Source organism: Lutjanus erythropterus, chromosome 2 (assembly GCF_056507025.1).
Source record: "Lutjanus erythropterus isolate fLutEry1 chromosome 2, fLutEry1.hap2, whole genome shotgun sequence".
NCBI lineage: Eukaryota > Metazoa > Chordata > Actinopteri > Lutjaniformes > Lutjanidae > Lutjanus > Lutjanus erythropterus.
The window spans coordinates 35531196-35552320 of record NC_139318.1 but is presented as its reverse complement, the minus strand read 5'-3'; the positions used below and the strand labels follow the sequence as shown (position 1 = coordinate 35552320).

At 39.0% G+C, this 21125-nt stretch overlaps 1 protein-coding gene across 1 annotated transcript in view; it reads right to left on the bottom strand.

Annotated features, from left to right (window-relative positions):
* The window catches only part of tafa3a (TAFA chemokine like family member 3a), a 145698-nt gene that overhangs the window by 6754 nt on the left and 117819 nt on the right, over positions 1-21125 (bottom strand). Inside the window, exons 3-4 of the mRNA XM_084745500.1 lie at positions 9584-9733; positions 7258-7382 (exon numbers count right to left, since the gene is read on the bottom strand). Of these exons, the coding sequence (XP_084601626.1) occupies positions 7258-7382; positions 9584-9733 (275 nt within the window). The remainder of the gene's footprint in view (positions 1-7257; positions 7383-9583; positions 9734-21125) is intronic.

Below are 21125 nucleotides of genomic sequence, written 5' to 3'. Positions count from 1 at the left end.
CCGGCGCTGCCGGGGTTATAATTCCTGACATTACCAGCAGGACTATAAAACTAGCCGCTGCAGGACACGCAGAGACAGAGGGACCGACTGGAGTTGTCCGAGAGGAGGCCTGCAGGGCGTCAGCACGTCTGATTTATTGATGTGACTTCATCATGAGGTGAACCGACACCATCATTTTTTATCAACAATGCCACCGCTGGACATCAGAGTAATGTAAAATATATGAGGCGTGTAACTGCAACTGAGGAGTAGGTCACACCTATGTATATTATGTTTCCATTCTGATAAAATATTTACTAAAAATAGTTACCTTTATTTTACCAGTAATATAAAAAATATGCAATATAAGAAAAATATTTTTCAGCGCTGTAAGCTTTTGACTTAAGACTTTTTTGCTACTTGAGGGCAGTGAAACAAGCTGTAAAACAACTATATTGACATTTAAAGCTGTTGTGGTAACCATGTCAACGGATGATTATTTATACATCTTTCAGACATCTTTAATTATACTTTTAATGAATCAAGCTAGAGAATTAGGAAGGAATTAAAACCCACAACTTAAGAATCTTTTGATTTTATAACTAAAGTGGATAAAACAGTTGCAGTAACATGACATATTTGAAAGAAAATAAGAGAGAAATAAAAACACAATTATAAAATCTAAAAACTCAAGTAAAATCACAATAGCTCTCCAATAAAAGTATGTTTTAAGAAGAGATTTGAAAGATATTTTCTCTATTAAGCAGAAAGGCTTGTCAGACCTTGTAGCTTTAGATCAGGGCTCAACAATAAGGATTACCTGCGTGCCTGCGGCAAGTAAAATACCACGTAGGGCTAGTATATCTAACAGCTCACTTACAAGATCAGGCAAGTGGTAGAAAATAATTTATTTAACTATTTTGATTAATTGTTTAAGTAATATTTCATGCAAAAGCCTCTCAAATATGAAGATTCACTGCTTTTCTCTGTTTATTATGATATTAAACTGAATATATTTGGGCTTTGGACTGACAAAATGAGACATTTAAAGACACTTTGGATTTTGAGAAACAGGTATGGACTTTTTCTGACATATTATAGATGTTGTCATTTGATAACCGCTAATAAATAAAGCAATTTGTACAGGGGCAAGTAAAATTCGCAAGTCTGAGGGGATCAAGCTTCAAGCTTTTTCTGCAGTGAGACTGAAACAAATATTGAAGTTGCAGATGAAAGACACTGAAATTCATCATAGAGTCAGGTGATATTTTTCTGTGTGTTTGTCACTATAAGCTGCGGTTTCAGTTCCATTTAGTTATTTGATCCATTTTTGTTATGCAAATATTGATTTGTCCCCACAGTTGCTGACCCCAACCCATCTAATGATACAGGTGATGGGGACACAAACCACCTGAGGTAAAGTTATGATTTCATTGCATATTTTATTACTGACAGTGGAAATTTGTCTGCATCAGTAAAATTAGCTGAAATGCTGCTCGTCTGGTGTAAAACTAGAGAGACAAGACAAAACTTCAACTGATTCAGCACCATGGACAGAGCCAGCAGCCACTGAACTAACAACTGCAGGGAGAGCAGGGGAAAGATTCACCAGAGGCCTCATGATACCATATTATCATTATATCACAATCACAACAAAGTATTATTGCCACATTTAGGGATATATTGAAATATTGATAATAAAAGAGATAGATAGATACTGAGCATCTGTGTATCGATACAATATTGCCACATTAAATATGGCAGTACTATGCTGTATCAATCAGTCTCTCATTCCTCCGTGTGTATTTCTGCAGTAGCTTTTTGTTTTCTGCAGGGCTGTCGGACAAATGGCCCTCTGGTCCAGTGGGACATTTTCTGGACGACTGGAGTTTCAGAATAATGGGCCGTTGCAACAATGGGCAGTCACTGAAAGGACTTGGTCTCAGCTACGTAAAATGCTAAGATTCCAGGTCGGTTAAATAAGCTAGTTGGCATTTACAGAGCTAAAAGTCTTGTGACTGACTTGTAATTTGCCCTGGGTGTGTTATTTTGGTGTGCATCAGTCTGTAAATCCATTTTTAGCATCCCACATTTTAAAATTCACTTGATTTGTTTGACAGTGTGCTCTATAAATAAGGTTTCATCGATGGATTACAAGGATCACTTGGATTTCACCTTCAGACTAGATTTGTGACTTGACTGAGTTCTGGCATATTACATTAAAAAGGAATGTATAATATATGCCTTTTTGCCAGCTAAAGGTCAAGTTGCAGGACGGGTTTGTTTTATTTTTGTATTTCCAAGTAATTTTGAAAGAAACGATGCCACCTCACCAACACAATACTTACGAACCAGAGCTGGGTGCTTTGCAGAGACCTCTATTTATTCCTCAGACTGATGTTAACTGACCAGGAAGCTCGGGTACAGAGCCCTCTAGCATGCACAGGCTGTCCCTTGCCGGCTCTCTGTGGGAGGCAGCAGGGCCACGAGCATGGAGCGACCCCCGCTGACTCCCAAATCAAAAAAGAGTCAAGGTTCTGAAGGGTTCTACTAGCCACCTGGACCCCTGCTTGTCTGTGCCTCTGTTTCTGCTTTCCCGTGGCTGTGTGAGAGGGCATGAATTATTAACCCGGCTAAAATAAAAAGCTCTGCTTCGTCCAGGCCTCCTGTAGCCATGAATAATGGAAGAGGCAGCTCAACTACAGGCGTTTGGTGAGTCAAACACTGGGGCCGTGATGGATGGCTAAGGGCCCACTCCGTCCCCCCTTCCCTCCCCCCCTCCTCACCTACCATCCACTTCAGGTCTACCACACCCTGAAACCCAAAACACACGTCCAGATAACCTCTATTAATCTCTGGAAGTGCTACAGCTTGAGCCCTCCTGCCCTGCCTCGGCACATCCCACTTGACGATTTGGCATCCTGGAGGGATTTTTGTTTGTTGTTTGTTTGTCTTTCTCCTGCCTTTGCTTGCCTTTGTTTTGCCTCTCGCTAGCACTTTTGAAGTCATATGCAAGCCTGCTCTGACTGTTCAAAGGCAGGACCCGGCTCAAGCCCGCTCTCTCTCACCCTTAATGCTAAAATAGCGAGGATGAGATGGATACATGCGAGCTGGCTTTCTCCTCAGCTAACCCTGAGGCTGCATTTACCCAATCTGGACCGATGAACTCACTGGAGTACAATCACACTGTTTATTAAAAAAGTGATAATTGATTTTCCATTTGCAAAGTTGTCTTGTGTTGTATGCATTCATGTCTTGTTTCTCACTTAAGACACCAGCAGAGAATTGCGTCTCAAGATAATATTGTCTTTGTATTTATTTTGTCTATTTATAAACACATTGTTCTGTTCCCAACAGAAAGTTAAGTTGCACTTCATTTTACAGTATATAAATGAGTAGTAACAAGCTGTACTGTATCAAAATAGACAGACAATAGAAACAACATGTTCTATATTTATTATGAGGGGGTAATTGGGAGCACATTACAACAGAACTGTACTGTAAACTAAAGCGTACTGTGTTCCACTGTTAGACTGTTATTCATTCCCTCCAGAATTTCTCTGACGTCATTTTGGTGATTATTGCAGCCTAAAATGCCTGATTACACAGCACCTTTGACAAAAAAAATCGTGATTCATGTTTTTAGCTTTTTTTGCAATGAAATTGCGGGGGAAAGAAAGAAATTGCAAAATAAAAAGTCAATAAAAAATCAACAGCAACTTGTTCCTGTGAAAATAAAATTACGTTCTATTGTGAGAGTCCTTCAAAATGATACAAAAAAAGTCCACAAAGCATTCTCAATAATAATGAGAGTGTACTTTTAAAAAAGTAAAAAGAAAACAAGAAAATAATAAACATTGAGTCTGTTCAGTTGGATGAACAGGTGTGACGTTTGCACAGGGGACTGCTACGATTGGCTGGTTTCACAGGAAGCTACGATGATTGGTCAGATTTGCTAAAAAGCTGCAGTGATTGGACAAAATCGCAAGGTCATGCAGAATTCACAGGCACAGGTTGAACTGTTGCACATCACAACAGAACTGTACTACAAACTAAAGTATATTGTTTCCAACTATCACTCATGTACAAAACGTTTTTAAATGGGGGAACAGGAGATGTGTTATATCACTTTACTGTGCGGTTGTGTTGTAATGCGTCTATAATTACCATCTATTAAAGTCTAATATGGATCAAATAAATGGTTTACCGTCTATGATAATACTGTCCAATACAGAACACATTATTTCTAGTTTTTAAGTCTAATTTGATACAAAGTGTGGCCTGTTTGGTCTTATTAGTGTACCGTAAAATAAAGTGTGACCGAAAGTTCGTTTCTGATCTTATTAATGATATGCAGTATATTATTATTTTCTTTTTATTATTCAAGTGAATCAATCTGACACATGTTCTTTCAACCCTGTAATTCAGATTTTTCAGAAATTATGCAGTAGGTCCATGCACAAACACGGCAAATATCTTGTTGCATAAATTAATCTGACATGTCATGTATATTCATGAATAATTTTGACACTAAATATTCTGTTTTGCAGTTAGGCTCTGTCGTAAAACAAGCTCAGATCTCAGCTTGTGATGAAAACCCTGGAAATAATGAATTATTATCAATGAGAGAGCATAGCCATCACAGAATAGGCGTCAAACTACAGTGCATTTATGAGTGCAAATCATTTTTTAATCAAATATGTTGAATTACAATTTAACTGCCCCAGTGTGTCAGTCTAAAATCACAAGCTTGACAAAACAACCCCTATAAATGTCAGAGAAGAAAATACTTTTACTTATACTTTAAATACAATTTTACTTTACTTTTTAATGACATTTAACAGCAGCTGTATGTACAATAAATTATTGAGACATGAATAGATTTGTCTCAGGTCATACACAAAAAGACAATTAAGTCTTAAACACACTCAACATGGATGGCTTTAAGGGAGTTCTGTATTCCTAATTAAAGATCTTGCTCATCATTAAATATCTAATCTTCATTAACTGAAGTCTGCATTCACTCTCCAGGGAAGCAATAATGAACGATGTTTAGGCGCCAGCAGCGTGCTGCTTTCTGGTTTTGGCCAAAACGTCTCTTGAATCTAAGCTTTCACCTGTTTTCAACTAATTTGAGCCAAAAGAAAAAAAAAGGCTACATTTTTGGCTTTTAACTCTGTTTCATGTTCACACGAACCAAGAGCTGTAATTTACATGTAATTCATTTTGTCATCGTGCATTATCAGAGCTACACATACCCATACGGGGAATTCAAATTCTGGAAACTGACAGAAAGCCATGCATCACATTACTGCAGCAGAGTTATCTTCTGTGATGAGCTCACACAGAAATAACTGATAAGAGCTTTATAGATGTGGTCTCCCCCCGTCATCCAGGCGAGCAATCAAGCTGCAAATGTTGAATCAAACGTTTTACCAGCACCAAACTCACCAACATGCCTGGTTGTTGTGTGCACGATACATAAGAATTGATATTTTGCTGGTTGACTTAACAGGATCACGACTGTTTTACAGCAATCGAAATATGGCTGCAATTATTAAACGTGTAGACTGGACTGAGGACGTGATCAAAACTGCTCATGTTTGTAAGTGCCCACTGACAAGCTGTTGTGGTCTGCCATGCTTCTGTTGCCAAACCGTGCGCACAGCTTGCTCAGTGTTTACAAACTGTAAAAGGGCCGATATATAAAGACATGTGACCTTGACCAGCACAGAACGAACATGTGCGATTGGAACAAAGAAGGAGTGGGAGCTTTAAGTCACCATAAATGTTGAGACGTTTGAGTTGTAACACGTTTTCTTTTGCTCTGTAAGTGTCATCATGATGACATCACATTGCCAAAAAATTACCATTACACCACCACCACCAGCCCAAAACGTTGACACAAGAGATCCATGGATCCATGCTTGCATGTTCTGAGCCTACAATCTGAATGTCACAGCAGAAATCGAGACTCATCGGACCAGGCAACATTTTTCCAGTCTTCCAGTTTTCTGTTCTTAGCTGACTGGAGTAGCACCCGGTGTGGTCTTCTGCTGCTGTATCCTGTCTGCTTCAAGGTTTGACGTGTTGTGTGTTCAGAGATGGTCTTCTGCATACCTTGGTTGTAACGAGTGGTTATTTGAGTTACTGTTGCCTTTCTATCATCTTGAACCAGTCTGGCCGTTCTCCTCTGACCTCTGGCATCAACAAGGCATTTTCGCCCCGAGAACTGCTGCTCACTGGACATTGTCTCTTTTTCAGACCGTTCTCTGTAAACGCTAGAGATGGTTGTGGATGAAAATCCCAGTAGATCAGCAGTTTCTGAAATACTCCGACCAGCCCGTCTGTCTACATGCCTAAATGAATTGAGTTGCTGCCATGTGACTGGCTGATTACATACTTGCGTTAACAAGCAGTTGAACAGGTGTACCTAATAAAGCGGCAAGTGAGTGCATATCTACTATAGCAAAATACTGTAGTTTGTCTGGACGCTTTCACGCTGCAGCCCAGTTGCACCACAGACTCCGGGAAATGGACAAAGACCTTCCTTTTGCTGACCGGTTGCTAAGTCTGCACCAGAGTTAAACTGACAGGTTTCACATCAGACTAAATGAACTGAGCCAAATAGGTAAATTCACCACAAAAGGTTAGGCACAGGTCAGGTGCTTAAAAGCAACCTAAAAATACGCGGTTATTTCCGTGTCTTGTTTTTGGTTTGGTAGCAGCTCCACCAAAGCTTTTTGCTCTATCCCACAGTGCTGCCTGTTCTCTCTCTCACAGCTGTGCACAATTAGCCGGTGAGCTCCTGAATTGACTACACAATCTACTTGGCTCTGCAAAATTAGCAAATTAAGGAAAAATACGATCAAATGAGTGTAGTTAGACTTCCACAACACAACAAAAATGTAGCTAAATAGATAGCTGAACTGAGCTCACCCCTTTCTACTGTTGTAAGCCGATCGCTTCAAGAAACACTTCTGTGCCTCTCCCCTGTGAGTCACATCTTCCTCTCCTGCTGCCTCCTACTCTGCCTGCTCTGCTCTGCTCTCATCTGAAGTTGATAAAAGAAATCTTCTCCAGTGCTCTCTTTTGCTCTTCTTTCTTTCTTTTTTCAAACACTTACCCAGCACTCCTCTATTATTCTAGGGTCACATTTTGTTAAAGCTATTATCCAAGGCCATGAATTTCAGAGTTGTTTTGCGTTGCTTCTAATCTATGACTATTAAGTGGGAACATCTGTTATCTGCCCACCAATATGTTGTGAATTAAACCCACCTTGGTTGTCTTAACTTTGTTTCCTGTACTGCAGCTCCATCCTTTGAGGTCCGGCAGCACTTTACACTCTTCTCCATCCATGCAGGGATGCATCTGGCACCACCACTTCTGTGCAACTATGGAAGCTGTGAGGACAAACAAAGAAAACAGTAAACAGTACTGGAGGCAATTAAAGGGGACCTTTTACACTCATTTCCAGCTTTATATTTTTATTCTGGGATTCCACTAGAGTAACTCTGAATGATTCACAGTTCAAAAACTTTATTTATGCACTTTGTGCAGCCCCTTCTGTCTGAAGCTGTTTTAGTGCATGTCTCCATAAGGCCTCCTCTCCCTGAAAGCTCACTTTCTTTTGATTTGCCAACTTCTCGGAAGCCTGCCTAAGCAAGCCCCAGGAAGAGCACTGGGCTTTGAAGCCAATTTAACATAGTGGCCCAACGGTGTATTGATAACATCATGTGATGCTCTACGGCCCAAAAAGACTTTCCAATAAGCTTACATTGTGAAAGAGGCGACTGGAACGCGGCTTATCTTTTGAGCCTCACGACCACTGAAATGATTCGTTTCACTATCAGGATTTGATCCATTTGGTCCAATAACATTAGGAGAGATGACAGACACTGCAGAGTGTTGGCTACTACAACTTTATTCATCAATTCTGGTGAAACCGGATTATATTTCATGGAGAAAATATTTTCTCAGCTTCCCTGTGATGTCCTCCGGCTGCTCTGCCGCAGCTTTCAGCTATTTACAGTTCAGTTCAGTTTCCTGATGGACACACGTTGTTAGCAGTTAGCTAGTGAGCTGGCTAGCTCAGAGCTAGGTCTGACTGTGAAGCATATGATAGCTTAAGTAACTCAGCATAGAAAATAGGGATATGGGACATTGAATTTATTTAATTTACTGTTTTAGACCAGAAATGAGATAAGGATTAGGTTGGATAAACAAGAGAGGCAGCTGGAGTGTTTCTGGGGACCGATTACTGCACGCAAGCACAAAACTTTCAGAACTTTATTTACTTATTTCAATAAAACCAGATGATATATTATGGAGGAAAGATTTCTGGTTTTCCCTCTGCTATCCCCCAGCTGCTCTGCCTCAGTTTTAAGTGATTTACTGAGCTTCCTGATGGATAAAGCTTTACTTGTTGTAAAGGAGCAGTATCAGTTAGCTACTTTAGCAAAGAGTAAAGATACCAGTTCATCAGAAACTCTAAATCACTAAGAGTTGAGCAGCCAGAGGACATGAAAACTACAAAATATGAAACTCTTTCACAACCAAAGAAGCACTTTTTGTGAGACATGCTGAACATGAATATAATCCTGAGCACAGCGGTCAAATGAAACAGTCCTAGTGGGTGGGCCTGCTGGAGCAGATAAAGTAATCCACAACATCTTGACTTGCTGTAAAAAGTAGAAAAACTCTTGCATTCAGAGCAGCCTGTAACCTGAGCATTTTGCTCACAGGGATTACTTAAACATGTATTTATCTTAATATTGTAACATTATATGAAAGAAAATAAGGGAAAGCATCATAGGTCCCCTTTAACAATGTGCTTTTTGAAAGTGTGTCATTGTTCTGCCCTGACTGAAGCAACAACAAGTGCCTTTTAGTTTCTATTTTCATCACAGTGATTGAAGAGAGCGTCGTTTGATCTCTGGCTGGCGGAGGAGACCCGTCAGTCCTGCCTCCTCGGTTGTGTTTTCAGGTCTGAATTACAGGGCGTGGGTCAATGTCAAGCCGGCGAGCGTTGCGAGCAGGTGCGTGCGGTGTGAAGAGGGCGGACGTTTGTATGTAGGAGGGGTAATAAAGCGTGTGGCAGAGGTTGGCGTGTCAAGGTCTTAAGTTGCTCTGAGGAGGCCTACGGGGGAGAAACAGCTTCCCCTGACATTTCCAAAGTGAAAGGAGAACTGTCAAAACCGAGGAAGCCCCTGTCAGAGCCATTACAGTGAAAAGAGGAGATAGGGATCGATTCACCTGTAACTGAGGCCACTTTTGACATGATATTAAATGACCTGGCCTTCTGTCTACACCGCTCAGCACACGGTCTGATATAACCTCGACAACAGAGAAGCGAATGAACTGGTGGGCGATTTGATTTTGAAAATTATAAAGCCTCCGAGACACAACAGCAAGATCGTGAAAATCTCAACTTTTTTTCCCTCTTCTTTCATACAATAAATCTCCCATACCCAAATAATCAGCGAAATAAGCACCAGAGGCACAGTGACAGGTGTGACAGTGTTGCACCGTACCGCATTTCTCCCCCTAATCAGAAGTCAGTCTGAAATCATTACCACAACTATAATGAGAAGCCTTGGCATACCGTCTACACAAGATGGAGCCGCTCTTGTTGTTCCCGCCACCTGTCCAGGGAAGCAGGAGCATTTGACAGTCTGGGATCTCTCTTCGATCTTGTTCTTGTTGCAGCATCGGTGTGCAGCAATTACCTCGCAGGTTCCCGCTTTCACATGAACTGAAAACACAAAAATACATACAATGGTTAGAAATTGCATCCGACTCTGCAACAGTCGCTCCACTTTTGTGTTGTTTATCACCGAATCATCAGAGCGACAAATAACTTTAGAAGTATATCATAGTAAATTTTCAGTTATGTACACTGGTGATTCTTTTGGTGATTATGGTTTGTGCTATTCATTATTTTTTCAAATAAATCCAATGCGAAGATCAAAAACCGACAGCGGCATCAGCCTCTTCTAATTCTGACTTCCCTGATGATGACAGATGATTACCTGCTTCTCACTGCCGATATCAATAAGATAAAAAAAAAAGTCTTTCCTACCAAAAAGGTGTCTAATTTGCTTAAAGAAATCAAGTACTCAGTTCTTTTATACATGAAAAAGTACTACTGTAGATGTAGAGATGCAGTGATCAAAGATGATTTAATATATCATAGCTCTGACATCACTGACATCAACAAAAACAAAGAATAATTGTCTTCTTGATTCATTCATCTTTTCTATTAAAGTTCATCAAAAAAAACTTCACAAACATACTTTGACTTTTATAGAGCACTTTGCCAAAGAATAATCTGTCAAATCAGATGTTATTATAGCCAATATTTATAGTGCATTCACAGACATAAATCTTGAGAAGCACATAACAAATGTTGATTTAATTTTGCACTGTAGTTTTTTGCAAATATCCCCCAAACAGGAGGAAAAAGTGTATTTGTTTGGAACTATTTCTATGTGCAGATTAATACACATTATTGGATATTATATGTGTATGTGTATATGGAATTGTTTGGAACTTAATTAATGTTTATTTCACCATGAATAAACCAGAATAATTTTACTAATTATTTGTAATGCTACAATTTACATTATTTGAGATGTTGTGTGCAACATTAAAATACTTTACACAAAACATAATTTCTTTTATATGACACATACTAATGATAAAATAACAAATAATAGTATTACTAGCAATTTATTTGTTATTTTTTTCATTTTTTTCATTGTTCTGTTATTAACAACATTATTCATTCTGATTATTTTAAAGTGTTGCTGTGTTTTCCTTTTTGGGACAACAATAGAGGTCTGAGGCAGAGTGGAATAAGATCAGGCTTTAGATACACAGACAATACTTTTAGTCTTTTTGTTTGTTTGTTTGTTTGTTTTGGTCTTCCCAGAGGTTTATGTTGACATTTCACTGTAGTACTTTAAATAAACTTCAGAAAAATGCCTTGAGCAAGTATTTGTATGAAATCATGACCTTTAAACTAATAGGAAAATACACATATTTGCTTTCCTGCTGGTAGTCAGATGAGAAGCTCCCTCTCATGTCTGTATGGTGTATGTCAGGAGGATGTTAGCTTAGCTTAGCACAAAGACTGGACGCAGGGGGAAACGGTGATTGAGTAATTTCTCGGCACAGCCTTGTTTCAAACATCAGAACAGAACGGCTACTTGAAATCCAGGTCATCTCCCAGGTGGAGGAGCCCGGCTTTGAACCTCAGCGCAGCCCCACCTGTCCACGTATCCTTGAGCAACAGACTTAATCCACTGACCCTCCACCCCTGCCAGAGGACGAAAAGAGAATACCTCCATCGGGAACTATTAATGTAGTTACATGACATCTATAACACACATACTTTGAGAGAATGACTTGATTAACATCACTGAACTGCTTATTTACGCAAAAGAACATTACAATATCAATTACAAGGGCACTGTTTTCACTGCCATTAACTCAGATCAAACATCAATACCGCTCTCTATTTTATATTCATTACTTTTCTGCATAGACTCATCGCCATTCTGGGCATGTTTGTGTATTTACACGTAACAATCAGGATTGGATGGACGGGTGAAAGTGAAAAAATCAAGAAGCATTTGAAAAGTTTTGACATTCCTTTCAGATAAGCCTTAATTATGCCTGTAAAGATTTTCAATTTGGAACTTGACTTGAAAATAGATTGCAGCAAGTCTCCATCTTCCCATTAGCCAGCAATCCAAAAATCTCATCTACAACATTAAAAACATTTTGCTTCCAATCAATAAGGTGCTATTCACATTCCCACAAAAGGCAAGACAACAATTGCCGATTGAGAGCTTTTCACCGAGCAGAAACTTACTGATGCAAAAACGGGTCAGGCTCCATGCCCTTGATGTGATTATCTTTAAGCCACCAGCACGCCCCCCGGTCAAAGTTAATTTCAAAAGTTGGAATCGCTTGGATAGAATATTCAAACTTTGTTTAAGAGGTAGATGCGCCTGGACAATAGGCAATCACAAGAGGTGCAATGAGCAAAGACAATCATTGGAAATCACCTGATGAAAAGAGAAAATAAATGACACATGTTTGCCATCAGTGTTAGGAAAGTGCTCGCTAATTCTAACGGGACAGCGTTACAAACCACAAAGGCAGCAGAATAAGTTAATATTTCTCTATTAATCCTACAGTATAAGTGTTGATAAAGAACGTGTCAGTCATGAGTGTCCAGTTGCAACTGTGTGGTTCATTCACGTGTTTTCAAGTAGTTTTAGACAACAATAGAGGTCTATGAAGCAGTGGAATAAAAGCAGGTTTTGGATTCTAATACTTACACTTCTATACTATTAAGCATGCCAGAAAAAGATTTAGTATGTCAAATGTAGTATGCCAAAAACAAACATGTCCAGCTCCATGAGCTAGCAAAACTGTAACCTGAAAAGATGTTTATTAACCCATCCACACCCAATCTTCACCTAAACCCCAATACTAAATATACAACAGAGCCCACACCTAATTGTAACTTCAAACAAAGATGACTTTTATTTATTTATTTTGAAATCATCAGTGTATATAGACACGCTTAGATTTTCACTCCTTGTACTGCTGACACGGCTGCAACCGCAACTAGACTTCCCTGAAGATTTTTAGATGCCTTTTACTGTGTTATACTGGAAATATACATAACTAAATAGTGCTAAAATATATAATTTAATTTAGATGGACTAAACTATGTCAAACAACAGTCAACCAGTCAACTTCAGGCATCTTCAGTTAGCTAATGTTAGCAAAATGCCAGCTAAGTAGCTTGGTAATCTACATCAATCATTAGCTAGCTAGTTAGCTAGCGTTTTGCTAACATCAGTTAAATGAACAAGTGACTATGTAGCGCCTTTACAGGAAAGGATAAAGCTGACCGACGTACCAAGCTTGTTCAACTGTTATTGGAGCACATAGTATCCATACAGCACATGTTAAAGTTAAAAAGAAAAAGTATGAGATTTGGAGCACAGCTTTGTTTTTTTATTCACTTTCTACCGTAGTACTTGATATAAACTTCAAACCTGATTTTAAGAGAAAAGTATGTTTCCTGCGTTTGCTGTCAGTGTCTACAAAAAGCTCACTAAATTTACTAGCCAGCTTTACAAATCACAAAGACTGCTTTATTATAAGATAACACTTCTCTATTACTCCTACAAAATAATTGAATTAGCTGTCAAAAAGACTGTCAAGAGACAGGCTTTAAAACGTTCTTGTCTGCTAGTCTTGCACAATGCTGTGCTCCACTGGCTGTGGTTTTGCTGTAAGTCTGCCCACTCTGCTGTGGTGTGAAAAGGAGCACAGAAGGCTACAGCGCGAGCTGCGGCAGGGTCGGCCTGGGACTCTGGACTCATTAAGGTGCAGGAAGCGGCCGGCCGGGGCTGCCGGTGTGGAGAGAACTGCTGATTAAAACTGGAGCTGCTGGCAAAGGTCGCTGACTCCGAGGCCGGACCTGAAACCACCATGCAGTGTGGACAGGATGAGAGGTCAGAGAGCGGGGCACGGTGGTCGGACCGAGCTGGTAACGATCCATATGAGAAGAAACAACCATGAACTGTCTGACTGCGGTTGTTACTCTATACTGAATGTGAGGTCTGCGAGGCAATGAAGCAGAGAATGTGTCTTAAAAAAGCGAGAGAGGGAACTAAACTAAACTGAATTCATGAAAATAACAAATTGTACTTTACATCACAGCAGTGCAGCACAGAAAGTAAACAAAAACCACATCCTTGACAACAGGTGGAAAAATATAATTAGAAAACGGATAGTTCCAATCCTTGATCGTGACTGGCTGAGCCACTGTGAAATGCTCTACAAATTCTTCTAAAAGTCAGATTTTGTTGCTAATTTTGAGTTACTGCATGAGCTAAGTATGCATGAGTGGCTGAAAGAGATGAACAGTTTATGGAGGAAGATGAAAAAAAAAACAGACACACTGAAATTACATTAAATTACATATTTTTTCCCCTGGCCTGCAGTGCTGTTTATCCATCTAGATTTTCTTTTTATTGTGTGTCTGTGTGAATTTTGGAGATATCAGCTGCAGAGATGTTTTCTTTTCTGAAATATATTGGGAATAAATTGCACACAGCTTGTGGTGCTCAAAGTGCCAAAATCGCGACCTTGTTGAGCAGTTTCATGTAGGAACTGTTTTCTTTTCCAGAAAGAAAGTAGTTCCAGTAGATCCTGCTACAGAAAGAAAGTAGTTCCTACATAAAACTGCTCCTAACAAGGTCTGCGGATTATCTTGAGTAACCGGCCCATTACTTTTGGAAAGAAACTCTGGTTTTAAATTTGTAAAACCAAAAAAAGAACATCTCTACAGCTGATATCTCCAAAACTCTGCAACCCACACCAAAAAACAAACCTGATAGATAATTAGCACTACAGTTCAGCGTCCCTTTAATTTCAGTGTGTCTCTTTTTCTCTGTCAGTGTCTGCTCAGCTCACCCAGTGACTCAAAATTCTCAACAAAATCTGACATTTTGAAACAATGTGTAGAGTATTTTACAGCGACTTTGCGGCTCAGCCCGTCATGATCAAGGACCGGAACTTTTATAATTGGATTTTTAAACCCACTTAAGTCAAGGATGTGGCGTTTGTTTACTTTTTTGTGCTTCGGCGGCTCATGTTACCACAGGGGTAAACACACTATGTGGCCCATTCATTGTTTTCAGATCTGGTGAGCTGAGAAAGATTTGAAAAATATCGCCAAAATCAAGTTAAACCAGGCTCGCTGTCAGTTTTATGCCAATGTGAAAAGTGGGACAGGTGAACCGTTTGGTTTTAGCCGTTATTTTGGCCTACTTAACGGTACGTCAATGATCCACTGGCAAAAGAAACAAAGAAAGCCAAGAAACCCGCTACGGCCTGCTGAAATACCTCTCGTGGCAGCCGTCATCCATCTGCCTTTTATTTCCGTCCAAAGCGGACAAACAACACCGACGATCTATGGCACGTTAATTATGTAACTTTTGTTCGCATGTTTTCATTTGTTGTATATTATGCTGCCTACAGTGCAGTTTGGTCACTCTACACTGGAAAAAGTATTTCTCACATTGTGAAGGGTTAACTGCCCTCATAATGGGAGGCAGGAAAGAAAAAATCAGCTTCAAAGAATGAAGAGATGAGTTTGAGAGCAGATCAGATGTTTTCAGAAAATATCTTTGGTCCCTGTTTGGAGGTAACAGGTAGACAGAATCACCATGAGAATAATGCCTGCTGTCTGGGATCACGTATTTGTTTATGCTCAGTAAATGAACATGAGGTGTAGTATTTTTGTATGATAGCCTGTGTTACACTCTACCAAGAGGGATGTGCACGTTACCTTTTTTCTTTTTCATATATTGTTTATGAATGTATAATGTAGAAATAAATATTAGAAAAGCAATAACAAGTTTAATTGGAAGAAGACATTGTTTGCAAGTGAGGACACGTAATGGAAAAAGTGTTGCTGTGTCAGTGTGTTGCTTGGCAACCATTCGACTAAAAGTTGCTCAAGAACTTTGTTGCTTGACAGAGGAATAATTATTTATTATCAATTAATTACCGCATTCTTTGCTGTTGTGTGTTTATTTTATGAAATCTTGCTGCCTGTAGGCAATAAGCCATGCAAGGCCATGATGTTCGAAAATCACTGCAAACCAAGGGATCTTTGGGATTATTGGGATATCATTGTTGTTGTTGTTGTTGTTGTTGTTGTTGTTGTTAACTCATCTTATAATAACCCTGTGTAGTCCCACAACTTGTCAGATTAAACAGCTGAGATAAAATGTGTTGGATGGACCTTATCATGTTACCCCACAAATTCCCAAAATGTCGAAGAATTTCTTTCAGAGAATTTTTGAAAAAATGTGGAAAGGGTCATATGAAATTAACGTTCTAGCTACCTTTCTGTCTTCACAATGTATTTCTCCTCCATTTGTATTTTATTTCTGTTTTGAATTTTATTTTGAAGGCACATTGAAGGGAAATATAAATGTTTATATTTATGTTTTCTTTATATTATTAATATTTGTTCTCAGTTTGAACTTTCAGTGTTATGGATGTTTTCTTTTGTTTGATTCGATTGTGCAGTTTGAGTTGTGTGTGGTGAAAACTGGGGCGAAAAACTGGAATATTCTGTTTAACACAAAGTTTATTGATGAAAATAAAAATATTCACCTCTTCTTACTCCTTTGCAAACATGAATCATTTATTGTGAGTTTGCTGAACATTTATTGTTAAATTCACAGGTTATTCTTGTTTTGTTTTTTTCTTACTTCTCTTTAATTTTTTTTTTTACATTTTCAACATAAAGACCTAAATCTAATCTAAACTTAGGTTGAACTTCTATCTCATAACTTAATGATTATGGTGACTAAATGATTGGTCTTTTGGGGGAAAAAGGAGAATATTAAAAAGTATAGAAAATAGCTTAAAATGGAGTAAAAATTGGCAAGAACCTTTGGGGCACCCTTTGGCCATATTTAAAACAGGTAGAAGTGCGAACATTATTATCTTTTTCTCACGTCCTTTGAGTCAAACATACCTTAATGCATACATTTCAGCTCTGCAGGCAGGTAATAGGTCATTGTTTTGCTCAAGGACACTTGTGTGTGGAGGAAGGACCAGTGACCCTCTGATTCTCTGGATGTAAAACGATCTGTCTAACCACCAGAGTCACCCTGTCACCCTGTTCACACGACAAACCACCTCTTTATACGGCATCAATAGGAGCAACTGAGCATGAGAGGCATGAAGTGGAACACATAACATGCATACGAGGCTATCTGTGTGTGCGCGTGTGTGTGTGTGTGTGTGTGTGTGTGTGTGTGTGTGTGTGTGTGTGCGTGTGCAGGCAGCAGATGTGTAAATGTCTGACAACACCTGTGATCAATACATTTCTATTAAAGCACTTAGGACTGTCATCAGTTAGAATCACCAGGCACCCACGTCAGCAAGAGGCAGAGATGAGAGACAAAGAAAGGTGAAAGGACGGAGACGGCTAATGAGAACTGGCAGAAGGCCCAGCCCGTCCATCGATCAATACCACTCTGAAGCAGAGCACTCTGCTCTACAATCGTATTCATTGATCCCTGATTGATAAATGTCAATATGCAACCAGAACCTGCACGCAGCTGGAGGGGGAAAAAAAGAGTGACTTTCACCTTGTTCTCCCCTTCTCTTAAATCATCTTCTGTACATGAGGAACCTGTATCAGTTTCAATTTATTATTATTTATGAAATGTAAAGCATTTGTTTTTCACAGGTTGCCTCTCAGCATTAAATGATTTGTGAGCAGCAAAGGGGAAACCTTAGGGCCTTCTATCACATATCAGCATTTTAAATGTTATATTTAAACATGCTATATTGACTGTCTGTCTTCTAATTCTAATTTTAGCCTAACTTTTTATAAAGTTTCCTTCTGAAATGAAAAGGTTACTGTCCTGAAAAAACATTTGTCTCTAGGCAGAGTCAGCTCACTCATTGCTTAGGACTGAAGGCCACAGTCTGTTTGTTTGTTTAGAAAGTGAATTAACCAATCACATTTTGATTTACAGTGGGTGGGACCAAAAATAATTCCCCTTAGTACTTCCTGAAGGCCAGCCTATCTTCCTTGTAGCCTAGAGATGAAGCAGACGAGGCTGATGCCGTTGCTAGGTGGCTACTGCCTCTTTCAAGACAGGGCAAGCAGCGGAGGATCTGCGAAAGACTGTCACTGTATTATGTTGGAGAATGAAGTTGCCTTCATCCCCGTGTCTGTCAGAAAACAATTTTCAGAGTCTTGAATCTTTTTTATTAACGTTACTTCCAACAGTGCAGCACAGTAGACAGAGCTGGTAGACAGAAAAAACAAAACAGGGGATCTGTGCCATATGTAACTATGCATGTAGTACTGAAACTAAGAATGATAAAAAGAAACACAGCTCTTATTATCAAACACAAACTTAATTATCCAACTACTGTAACTTATCCAAACGGACAGCATCAGTAAATGGTTATTAACTACTGTTCAATACGAGTTAAAGTACAGAAAACTGACTCATTCTGCTGTCACTGTGTGGCGTTTGCTGCCCTCTACTGAGTTTGACATGTGACAACTACACAACACAGACACCTGCTGTGGTCACAAGCTACCTGGCTGCCTGCTGCTTATTCGTAGCGACTTTTTCTCCTTTTGCTGCTGTTTTTGTTGTGTCTGGTTATGCTGTGGCTGAACTGAAGTCCCAGCTCTAACAGTCATGGAACACAAAACCTGTATTATTTAATATCACATCTTTGTAGATAATAATTGAGGTAGTTAGTTAGGCAACTAAAACAGCTGGTTAAGGTTAGTGTATGACTGTGGTTACTGTTTAGAAAAAAAGGCGAACATTATTTGCAGGTCGGGGATGAGATGCATAGTTCGGTCTCCCACATAATTTACATATCTCATATAAAAGTATTTCTTGCAATGTGATGCATTCATGAGCATGACTTGGGAGGTATACCATGTAAAAGGATAAAATACTTTTCATGCAGATGTCCAGTCAGTGTTGATGGTAAATAGACAGTTAAATCCAGACCAGAGAAAGCTGAGTTCTCCTGCTGCAAAATCTGTTGTTCTTCCCGCATCCAGTGATGTCACAGTGATGGCGGTTGGTTTTAAGGAAGAACTACGGACTATTTCGACTTTGGCTTCTAGTCGCCATCTCACGGTAGTCAGGAGGCGTGCTAGATGAGTATATTTGCCACCTAATGCAATGTTTCAGCAAACAACATGGGCGCAGGTGCCAGATGTTTGCACACAAAGCATCCTGGTACATGTAGGCACTGCTCCATGAGCAGGTCAATATAGCAATATAGCACACACACAAAGGGTTTGTTTTATTGCTTCAACTGGCTAATTTTACCACCAACACTGACTTGACATCTGCATAAAAAGTGTTGAATTTTCCCTTTAAATTAGCTACTTTTGCTATGCTATGTATTTGTATGTATTTGTTAGCAAGTGAAACCAGATACAGGCCTTAACGCTGATCATGTGGCGCAAATTGTCCAATATGAAAGTAATTTCTGCAATTGATGTGAACGTACCATAATGATGAAACATGAATCTGGGAGAACTAAAATTATTTCAGGTATTTTTATCAGCCAATTTACAGTCAATTGATCAGTCACACTATCTTTCTTGTTTTATTGTCTTACATACCTTTACAGCTGATGTGATCGTTTAACCAAATGTTGGCACTGTATTAGGTTATGTCCTGACTACCAGCCGAGAGCACCAGTCCTCTAATCTAGTACAACACAGTTTACACTAATGGCTATAACACCAATAGAAACCTGGGCCATAACTTCAATCAAACCAGTCTGAACATAATCACACCACAGTTGCCATGTAGACAGAAATAATTTTTAAATCTTGGGCATTAAATGTTAGAAATATTATCATAAAATGTAACGTGGGCTTTTGCAGAACAGAATCATCCAATATCAATATTTTTCTCTGAGGGCAGGGTTGATTCATCCGTATACATATTTTTCCCTCTCTGCTCTCCACAGACGGGTTGAAGTGACAGGTTTGTTGTGACAGCTGATGTAAAACACGACGGAGGATTCAAGCAGTCGCCAAAGTTACCTTGACAACAAATTCCATTTTTGGACTTTTTTAAAAAAATAAAAGTAAAGGAATGAATTTACCAAATGTGACAACAGTATAGCACATGAACGCATAAATGTGATCCAACAAATGAAACATCGGAGCTTCGCTGGCTGTGTGTTTAATATCGAACATATTAAACAGTAAAAATGATGCCTTTCTTTTTAGTCCAAAGTGTGAAATCAGAAAAGATGACAAGAGGCTGACATAACCCCTAAGAGGTGGTTAAATGGAACATGGTCGAAAAATGTCCTTGTTTCTGACAAGCAGTCGGTTATCCCATTTATAAAACTACTGAGTGTCAAACAGTGTGAACCACACAGCACTGTGAATTAGTTGGCGGTGAACGTCTAAACATAGAAAATATAAACCTGTCATTACTTTAATGAGTGAGCAGGGCATTTATAAATAAGACTTAAGGCAACGTGAATCCTCTGACACAAAAAGAAGAGCTGACAGGCGACTCTACCATCAATTTGCTTATTTTACCTGTCACACTGCCTGCTGCACTCTCTTTGACGTGATATCATGGTTCTAATGCAGAAATTAGCTCACATGCTGACAAGAGGCAAGCAGGAGAAGGAAAAACGTTTCCCTAGACTTTATTTATAACATGTGTTCATGGATAAATTTACATTCTTGCGTTCAGTAGGCATTTTGTTTTGATAAACAGGCTTTTGTTTCAAGAAAACAGGAAAATCAAGTGATAAGACACATCCGTGAATTCAGCAGGGATCTTTTTAATTCAACAGCTGTCAGGCGCATCCACACACAGTCAAATAATACTAAACTGATTTGTAAAGATTGAATTTATTGCTCTGATTGTTATGAATTTTGTTAGAAAAGTTAGAAAAACAACACTGACTTTAAAGCCAAGGTCTTTCTGACACCAAGGATGAGCTGCACAAACAAATATTAATTTATAAGCCTGATTAAACAATGGATAATTAAATTATGTTGCATCAAACTTTAAAACCACCTTAAAAGTAAGAAAGATGACATTTAAACCTCTCTTTAAACATTTTAATTTTAATCTTTAATTCTATTGCACCAAAACTTTAACATTTAAAATGTGATCGAGTATTAACTTTAAAGTTACATTTGAGAAGGTTTAACTTTTAAAATGGCTGCCTTTCTGAGATGGGTGGGAATTAAATAATCAAACTCCTTAAAGAAAGTTAAGAGCCAGTCTCAACCCAGTTAAGTTTCATGGTGCAGCTCTTTCACTTCAGTTGACTGATTAAATCAGTGAGCTGAGCTGAGCTGTTGTCCATTTTTTCTCAGAGGAGGAAAAATTAGAGCTTCTCTGCCCACCCATCACTGGTAGGCTAACTAGGCTAACTCATTTTTTGGATAACTAGCAAACAATGTTAAGTTTTGATTACATTGTTTGGTAGCTAGCTTAAAAGTTAAGAAAGTATGACCTTGTTTGGTAGCTAGCTAAAAAAGTTACATTATTTGTTAGCTA